The sequence below is a fragment of the Penaeus vannamei genome, chromosome 12 (assembly GCF_042767895.1).
Source record: "Penaeus vannamei isolate JL-2024 chromosome 12, ASM4276789v1, whole genome shotgun sequence".
NCBI classification, from domain to species: Eukaryota; Metazoa; Arthropoda; class Malacostraca; order Decapoda; family Penaeidae; genus Penaeus; species Penaeus vannamei.
In genome coordinates, this window is record NC_091560.1 from 45816553 (window position 1) to 45826552 (window position 10000).

At 44.8% G+C, this 10000-nt stretch overlaps 1 protein-coding gene across 1 annotated transcript in view; it reads right to left on the reverse strand.

The window, feature by feature from the left end:
- LOC113824047 (retinitis pigmentosa 1-like 1 protein) overlaps positions 1 to 10000 on the reverse strand; it is a 102109-nt gene that overhangs the window by 21912 nt on the left and 70197 nt on the right. The window contains exon 2 of the mRNA XM_070128367.1: positions 7139 to 7241. Coding sequence (XP_069984468.1) covers positions 7139 to 7241 — 103 coding nt within the window. The remainder of the gene's footprint in view (positions 1 to 7138; positions 7242 to 10000) is intronic.

Consider the following 10000-nt stretch of genomic DNA (forward strand, 5'->3'; position numbering starts at 1 on the left):
AGAGAGAGAGAGAGAGAGAGAGAGAGAGAGAGAGAGAGAGAGAGAGAGAGAGAGAGAGAGAGAGAGAGGGAGAGAGAGAGAGAGAGAGAGAGAGAGAGAGAGAGAGAGAGAGAGAGAGAGAGAGGGAGGGAGAGAGAGAGAGAGAGAGAGAGAGAGAGAGAGAGAGAGAGAGAGAAAGAGAAAGAGAAAGAGAAAGAGAAAGAGAGAGAGAAAGAGAGAGAGAGAGAGAGAGAGAAAAGAGGAAAGAGAAAGAGTGTGACTGTGTTTGTCTCCATGTATGTGCACGTGTGTGTGTGTGCAAACGTGTGAATGAGAATACGTTTTCGAATCCCTTTCAGCGTGCAATTCCCCGTCCCGAGTCGCGAGGAAGGAACAAGAAAAGCCAGGCTTTCTCGCAGGCTATAATCCTTGGCGACTTGCAACAGCGCGGCAAGAGAGTTGCAAAAGAAAAAAATCCATCTGTATTCCGTCGCGATGGAAATCAAGTTGCAACGATGACAATATTGCAACGTGAATATTAACACTGTTGTATTCATGTCGCAATGCCATTAATTGTCTTTAATTGCAACGTTGGCGATAATGCTGGCAATGATACAGATGGCAGTAATACACGTGCATTGTTCCGATCCAAGTGTCGGTGGCAAGGACAAGGATTACAGTAATAACACTAGCATTGCGTTAAAAGAAACTATGATAAATATATATGGAAATGATACACATGCGTGGCTGTAAGCGCGTTGCACATAGAGAACCACATACAGTGCAAACCAACGCCTTTCTTCTCTTCTCATTAGATCAAGCACTGATAGCAATTGAAAAAATATATAAAAATAAAAATAAAATCATAAAAGAAAAGCAACAAAAATAGAGCCCGTGTTTGAACAAAGCCAACAACCCGGAGACGAAGAAAAGAGAAGGTGAAAAAAAGAAGAGAGAAACGCGAATGATAAACAGAGCGATGGACTGTTCTAGCGCTGTAAGCGACCACGCCAAAGCACGCACAGACCGGGATGTAAACAAAGGCGGTTTGTTTACATCGGAAGCTTGGGGTGGGCGTGGGAGTGGGGGGATAAGGAGGGGGGGAGAGATGAGGGGGAAGGGGTAGAAGGAGCGGAGAGACAAGGGAGGATAGAGGGAAGGATAGGGAGTGGAAAGACAGGGAGTAAGGAAAGGAGAAGGAGGGGGGAAAGACCGGGGAGGGAACGGGAGGGAAAGGAGTGGAAAGATAAGGGAGGGGAGTGGGGGTAAAGGGGGCCAGGAATAAAGGGGGAGGAGACGGAGGGAAGAGAGGGAGGTAAACGTAGTAGAGAGAGACAAAGAAGAAGAAGAGGGAGAGGAGTAGAGAGGCAAGGAGGGAGTAATGAAAATAGAATGAGAGGGGGAGGGAAAATGGAAGGAGTGGAGGGGAAGGGGAATGGGAGAGAGGGGGGGAGGCAGAGAGTGAGTAGAGAGGGAGACCCAAGCAAAACAGAAGACGGGGAGGGAGCGAAAGAACAAGGAAGGAAAAGAGAGAGAACAGGAAGGAGGAAAAGCGACACCTTTCAATCTTTAAATTACATGTTTTAAATATAATAAATTAAACAGAATAAATTTAACAAAACTTTACACAAATAGCCTGAGTCGATGTAAGGGTAAAAGGGTGGTTCTTGTAGCTAATATCAAGGGCTGATTATTTATCATATATTCATTCATTTATCATACATGTATTAATTTATTTACCTATTCATTCTATATCTAACAGCCCTTACGTAGCCTTGGCAAGAGAAAGAAAGGAGAGGTAGAAAAAATATCTTTATCTTATTATTATAATTTTCCTTTTTAAATGTGGATGAGAATAAATATTATCAATAATAATAGTAATCATTATCCTGTCTAGGCGATTTTTTTTCTGTTTTCGACAAAATGTATACCTTTTTTAAAGTAAAAATAACCCAGGGAACGTGCGTGTACATGGACAAAACATTCTATTTGTTCAGACAAGCATCAATCTTCATATTTTTCTTGTTTTTCTTCGTTAAAGGGACTCGTGTGCCCAGGCCACATTATCCTGTTTTGGGGACAACACTATGCCTTCGATTGGGTTAGACTGAGAGAGAGAGGGGAGAGGAGAGAAGAAGAAGGGAGAAGAGAAGGAGAGTAAAGAAAGAGAGAAAGAGAGAAAGAGAGGAGAGTGAAGAGAACGGAGAAACGAAGAGAACAGAGAGAGAGAGAGAGAGAGAGAGAGAGAGAGAGAGAGAGAGAGAGAGAGAGATAGAGAGAGAGAGAGAGAGAGAGAAACTTTCCCACCCAAAGCACTGAGAATTTTCAGACAGTTACCTCACCTTCTCCTTCACCAATTGTTCTGTATTTTTTTGAAATCCCTAGAGAGAGAGAGAGAGAGAGAGAGAGAGAGAGAGAGAGAGAGAGAGAGAGAGAGAGAGAGAGAGAGAGAGAGAGAGAGAGAGAGAGAGACAGAGAGAGAGAGAGAGAGAGAGAGAGAGAGAGAGAGAGAGAGAGAGAGAGAGAGAGAGAGAGAGAGAGAGAGAGAGAGAGAGAGAGAGAGAGAGAGAGAGAGAGAGAGAGAGAGAGAGAGAGAGAGAGAGAGAGGGAGAGGGAGAGAGAGAGAGAGAGAGAGAGAGAGAGAGAGAGAGGGAGAGAGAGAGAGAGAGGGAGAGGGAGAGAGAGAGAGAGAGAGAGAGAGAGAGAGAGAGAGAGAGAGAGAGGGAGAGGGAGAGAGAGAGAGAGAGAGAGAGAGAGAGAGAGAGAGAGAGAGAGAGAGAGAGAGAGAGAGAGAGAGAGAGAGAGAGAGAGAGAGAGAGAGAGAGAGAAATTTCCTTTGTCAGTCATCTTAAACAATAATAGCTTTCTCCTTGTGTCCAAAACGGAAGCAAATTACGAATCCAATGCTAAAAGTATCTATCACTTTCCTTTCTATTTACGTTTTCTCTTTCAACGTTCCTCCTTCTCTCTGCCTTCAACCTTCCCACCGCATTCTTCTCTTTCCTCTCTCCCTCCCCCTTCTCTCTGCCGCCCATCCGCCCTTCTCTTGACCTCCATCCTTCACTCGCTTTTAATACGTACATTTCTCTCCCTATTCTCAAACCTTGACAATGTCGACAGAGGAAGGAGCTGCTGCGAGGGGAAGGAATGTTGTGGGGAGGAGAGGGGAAGGGAAGGGAAGGGGTGGAGTGTGTGGGGAGGGGAAGGGAAGGGAAGGGGTGGAGTGTGTGGGGAGGGGAGGGGAAGGGAAGGGGTGGAGTGGGTGGGGAGGGGAGGGGAGGGGAAGGGAAGGGGAAAGGAGGAGGGGAAGGTGTGGGAAGGAATGGGAAAGGAGGAAGGGAAGGGAAGGGGAGTAGAGGGGGTGAGGAAAGTAGGAGAGGGGGATAGGGAAGTGGGATGGAGGGAGGGAAGGAGGGGAAAAGGAAGGTTGGAGGTGAAGGGTGGAGAAAAGGTGAGGAGGGGAAGGGAACAGAGACGAATGGAGGGAGGAAGGGAGGGAGGGAAGGGAACAGAGACGAATGGAGGGAGGAAGGGAAGATGGGAGGAAAAAGAAGGCGGAAAGGAAAAGAGAAAGAAAGAAGGGGGTGGGGAAGGAAGAAGGGAAATAAGAAAAATAGGAGAGCAAAGTCATAGTCAAGTCTGTAAAAAGAAGCCTATGAAATATAGAAAACGCGTATAATAGAAGAGACAAGAGAAAGAGAGGAAGGAAAAAAATAGAGAAAGGGAGAAGATAGAAAGAGATGAAGAAAAAACAAAGAGATGAAGAGAGAAGAAAGAGAGAAGAAAAGAAAGAAAGAGAGAAGAAAAGAGGAGGAGGAGGAGGAGGAGGAGGAGTAGGAGAAGGGGGGAAAGGGGCAAGAGTGAGAGCAAGAAGGGCGTCGCATATGTCTTAGGTTCTCCCAACACAGCAAAGGGTCTTCTGTGCCGGCTCTGGTTACCTGGCTTGCGACAAGAAGGGCAAGAGGGAGGGTAAGAGGGAAGGTAAGAGGGAGGGAGGGAGGGAGAAAGAGGGAGAGGGAGAGAGAATGTGAAAGGGAGAAAGGAGGGGAGAGTGAGGGCGAGGGAGGCAGAAAGAGGGAGAGGGAGAGAGAATGTGAAAGGGAGAAAGGAGGGGAGAGTGAGGGCGAGGGAGGGAGAAAGAGGGAGAAGGAGGAGAGGTGAAAGAGAGAGAGAGAGAGTGAGGGCGAGGGAGGGAGAACGAGGGAGAGGGAAAAGAGAATGGGAAAGAGAGAGAGGAGAGAGTGAGGGCGAGGAAGAGGAGGGGAGAGAGAACAGGAAAGAAAGAGAGGAGGAGAGAGTGAGGGCAAGGGAGGGAGGGAGAGAGGGTAGGAGGGAGAGAGAAAGAGGGAGAAGGAGAGTGAGGACGAGGGGGGAAAGTAAGATGCAAGGAGAGAGAGAAGGAGAGGGTAAGGACGATGAGGGAAAGAGGGAGGGAGAAAGAGGAGAGAGGAGAGAGTGAGGGTGAGGGAAGGAGAGAGAGAGAAGGAAAGAATGAGGACAAGGGGGTGAGAGGGAAAGAGAAAGAGAGAGAAATAGGGAGAAAGAGATGGAGAAAAAGGAGAGAGCGAGGACGAGGGAGGGAGGTGGGGAGGGGTTAAGAGGGAAAATGAGAATGACAGAGAGAGGGAGAGAGTGAGGAAGAAGGTGGAAGGTGGGGAGCGGGGGGGGAGGGAGGGATAATGAGAGAGTAAAAGAGAAAAGGAGAGATTGAGGAGAAGGAAGGAGGTGGGGAGGGAGAAAGAGAAATGATAGAGAAAGGGAGGGTGGGGAAGAGGGAGGAAGGTGGGGACGGAGTTAGACGGAGGGAGAAAGAGAGAGTAAGAGCGAAGGAGAGAGTGAAGAAGGAGGGAAGGGAAGGGGGGGTACAAGGAAAGAGGCAAGAAAGGGGAGACGCAAAAACGCGGAAGAAAAGAACGCAACAGAGAAAAAGGATGAATGGAGAAAAATGAAGGAATGCAGGTACACGAAGGTCAAGGGAAAAAGGGCTGGAGGAGGCGAGGGGTTGACAAGGTAAGATTTCGGCCGAAAATTCCAGGAAAATGGACGCCAACCCCCCCCTCCCCCCTCCCCACACCAACCCCAATCCTACCCGCCCGCATCTCCAAACTGCCTTCAATTCCTCCCACTCGACGGGTAATATTCTGAGGAGAAATGAAAGGGAGTTCTAATGGCCATTTTCCTCTCTACGTCGAGTTAAGGAACGTCCTCTGTCTTCCCTCCACCCCACCCCCACCCCCGAACACAACACCAGACACCGCCACCACGTGTTTTGAGAGGTCCGGATACTGTTCGGAACTCTAGCCGTATAGTTTGTACGGCTGGACAGACGTACTTACTACGGAGGACCTGCTTACGGGGTGGGGTGGGGTGGGGTGGGGTGGGGTGGGGTGGGGTGGGGTGGGTGGGGGGTTAGATATGAATAAAGTCCGCTCAAATACAGAAATGCATCGGAGTTTAAGCTACAAATAACGTAAATTTTGCCCCTCGAATGATTCTCACTTCTGCAAGGTTAATTAAGGTCATTTTTTAACGCTTCACAACTTTTAACTGTGTTCATCGGCCTAACTGAATGCACAGGACCTTGACTGTCGCTAGTAAAAAAAAAAAAAAAAAAAAAAAAAAAAAAAAAGTTTCTTTCTTTGCATTTTTGCCCCAATACCTCTTCATCAATTTCTTCCTTAACTAGTATTTATCAATCTATCCCGCTCCCTCCCTTCCTCCCTCCTAAATGAAAATGATACCCTCACCCCCCAAAAAAAACAAGAAGAAAATGAAAGAAAAAGAAAAAAAGAAGAAAGAAAAAAGAAAGAAAAAAAAGAAAAAGGAAAAAAACAACAACCGCGTATAGCTAATAGAGACAGTGTCATAAAACCCACGTTGGCTTCACCCTTAATGAGGCTCATTTCAGCGGCAATAACTCGACGTCAGAAAATGATTTCCAAGGACGAATTTCAAACAACAGAAAGGGGAAACAGTGGCAGCAGCTGTGGTCAGGAGTAGTTAGAGTAGTTGCAGTAGTTTATTTGTAGTTGTAATAACAGTAGTAGTAGTAGTAAATGTATTTGTATTTGTATTTGTAGTTAGTTGTAGTAGTAGTAGTAGTAGTAGTAGTAGTAGTAGTAGTAGTAGCAGTAGTAGTAGTAGCAGTAGTAATTGTAGTTGTAGTTGTAGTAGTAATGGCTGTGGTAGAAGTAATAATAGTAGCAGTAGTAGTAAAAAATCTAGACAAATCTAGAGAGAGAGAGAGAGAGAGAGAGAGAGAGAGAGAGAGAGAGAGAGAGAGAGAGAGAGAGAGAGTGAGAGAGAGAGAGAGAGAGAGAGAGAGAGAGAGAGAGAAACAGGACAACCGCCAAGAAAGAAAATAAATGAAAGCAAAAGAGAAAAACAAAAGAATAAAAAATAAAAAAAATCACCAGAAACACACAGAGCGATAGCGAACGAACGAACGAACAAGGACAAGATAGAGATAGAATAACAAGAAAGCAAACAAAATCAACAACAACGAACTTCAACAACCCCCTCTCCCCTCTATAAAAAAAGAACAAACAGAACTGCATAGAACACCAATGTTCTACTGAAAAAACAACAACAACAACCCTTCCCCCACTAAAAATACAGAACTGAAAAAAAACTAAAAATTAAATTAAAAATTAAAAATTAAAAACAAGAGAAATACTCCACCAACCACCGCAAACAAGAACACCGACCCAGAACCACCAGCAGTGACGGCGAAATCAAGACCAAACCAAACAAAGACACTCCGACAGGCTCGAACAAGCGAACAAGGACAACCCGGCCCCGCGTTCCCCCGACCACCAGCAACGGCAACCTCTAAGGATCTAACCAAACAAACGAAAACAAGAACGAACCAAATAAAAGCACCCTTCAACAACCCTCTCAAACAAATAAAAAACAACAAACCAAGCCAAACACAACCCTCCTTCTACAAAAGCTCTAAAACCCTCTCAAACAACAAAGACAAACAAGGCACTCACCCCTTACACCCCCCCCCCTTGAAACAACAAACGACGACAACCCCCCCTTTGAAACAACAAACGACGACAACCCCCCCCCCCTTGAAACCACAAACGACAACCCCCCCCCCCTTGAAACAACAAACGACACCCCCTCCCCTCAAACAACAAACGGAGGCACTGACCCCGACCAGCAGCAGCGACGGGGGCTTGTGGCAGTCGCATCCCACGGAGCGCTCGGCCTGGTCCACCAGATTCCCGATGAAGCTCCGGAGCGCCTGCAGGTGTCTGGAAGGAAAGGGAAACGAGGTTAGTTGCTTGTTGGGGATCTGCGTCTGTTTGGTTAGCTGTTAGGTTTTTGGCTTTTAGTTATTTGGTTTGTTTCTCTCGTTCTGCTTTCTTTTTTCTGTTATCTCTGTCTCTGTCTGCCTGTCTCTTTAAATAAAACAAATAGACTTTTTTTTTTCTCTCTTTCTCTTTATTTTTCTCGTTCATCAATTAATAGGATTTCTATTTGAAGATAAAAAGTTAATTTCATTTCGTTGGATAAAATTGTTCATAAGTTATTTTTTGAATGAATGGGATATCTGTTGCTTGGGAAATGTGAGGAAATGTTTTATAAGGAGTAGAAAGAGAAACGTTTGTTACTGTTGAAAAACATGGCCATGAGAGGAAATGTTTGTAAGAAATAAAAATATTTATCTTTTATTCATGGATAATAGACAACGCATTTACCAATTTACTCTTCTTTTACGAAGGAGCCATAAAAGCTGTACTGCTTTAACGCTTTCAGAAAAAAAGATAAGTAATTAAAACTATGGCTTTTTTATTATCACTCTTGATGTATCACAGACCCGTTTGAGAGAATGAAAAAGATATTTTGTTATAATTTAGGGATCACAGGAAACCATTTTTTCTTTATTTTTTATGACAGCAGTTAGCAAGCATAAATAAACTTAATTGTGGCACTTATATCTTTGCCATTGCCATCACGACCACCGCTATTTTTCAAGGACATTACCCACAATGCAATTTTTCTATCACCATTACCAACTATCCACATTTATCTTCACAAATATCATCCAATCTATCATCAAGATTGCACACGCCATAACGTTTCTCTGAGAATGTCCACAGGAAGGTAATTTATGATGACGCATACATCTTTTTTTTTTTTACCTTGTAACGAGAAAAAAGAAGAAGAAAAAATAAATACGCTCGTACTCCGTCTCCGGATATGCGATGATAGAAAGTACGTTCGTAGTCGCCGGGTAATTCAACAATTATCATAATGATTATAATTAGGAATATTATTTTTTTCGAACAAGAAGGTTAAACAGATTAATTTCTTTAAAAAACGAAGGACTTGAGTAAGGAATTTGAAGGACATATTGCAAGGTTTGCTTACGCTTTCCTTCGCTCTTTTTCTCAAAAGCTCTCTTCCTGTTTCCTATATTCTCCTCCGCCTTCCTTATTTTCCTTCACCTTCTCTTCCTCTTCCTTATTACTCTCCTCCTTTTGTTCTCCCGCTTTCTTCTTCTCTTTTCCCTTTCCCTCCCTCTTCTCCTCCTTCCCCTTCTTTTTTATTCCCTCCTTCTCCCCTTTCTTATTTTTCTCCATTCTCTCCTCCTCTCCCTCCTCCTGCTCCTCCTCCTCCTCTCCCTCACATCACTTCCGACCCACATGGGAGGAAGAGAACAGCACATGACCGGAAGTGACCATCTACTTCCCCCCCTCCCCGCTCGCACGCACGCACGCACGCACACACGCGCCTGGGAGGAATGCAGGTGAGGGAGAGAAATTGCTGAGATCAATGCTCTTGGTTGAGAGTGGTTGTGGTGGATCAAGGGAGGTGGATGAGGGGGTTGGTGGGTGGACGAGGGGGTTGGTGGGTGGATGGATGCGGTGGATGAAGTGGATAGACTGAAGAGCTTGCTAGGTCGATGCGAGCGAAGACATTGGCGTGCGTCGGATGAACTGAGTGGATGACCCGCTTGCTAGGTGGATGAGGAAAACCAGGTGGATAACAAAGACAAAGAGAGAAAGGGACAGGGGTAGAGGGAGAGGGAGAGGAGGAGAGGGAGAGGGAGAGGGAGAGGGAGAGGGAGAGGGAGAGGGAGAGGGAGGGAGAGAGAGAGAGAGAGAGAGAGAGAGAGAGAGAGAGAGAGAGAGAGAGAGAGAGAGAGAGAGAGAGAGAGAGAGAGAGAGAGAGAGAGAGAGAGACAGACAGACAGACAGACACAGACAGACAGACGATGCCTAACGATCTCCCCGACGCATTGTGGTCGTCTCTGGAGGTCGTTGTCATCAGCGGTGACGTCACAATGGTCGTTCAAGCCGTAATTTATATAAACTGCCTCTTCAGTCGTTTAGGCACAAGTTAATTGCAATTCTTCGAGACAATTCAACTGTTTTTTGGCAGTATTTTTGCGGACCCGATTGCAACTGCCTCCCGTTTTATTATTATTATTATTTTTTTTTTTGGGGGGGGGGTTTGCTGTTGTGATGATAATCATAAATAGCGATAACTGATAACGGTGATGGCGGTGGTGGTTGTGATGATGTTGATGATGATGATGATGATGATGGTTGTAGTAGCAGTAGTAGTAACAGCCAATACTAATAAGGGGTGTAATAATAATGATAATGATAATAATAGTTATGATACTAACAATGTTGACAAAACTAATACTAATAACAGCAATAGCAACAACAATACTACTAATATTGCTACTACTACTACAACTAATAGCAGCAACAACAACGATAACAATGATAATAACAACAATAATAATAATTAATGATTATCATTATTATCTTTGTTACGAAAATGATGAATGATGATAGATGACGATGATAATAAAAGCGATAGTGATAACGCCGATTCCTGATAATAGCGATAACAATAAGAATGCAGATAACACAAGACCCACAGAATAATGAAGCCAAAGAGCTGACAACATCCACCGCGCCCAAAGCCAACATCGCGAGAACCGCATGCTAATTAACACTTCATGGCTAATTGTCTTTGACCTTAATCCAAGACA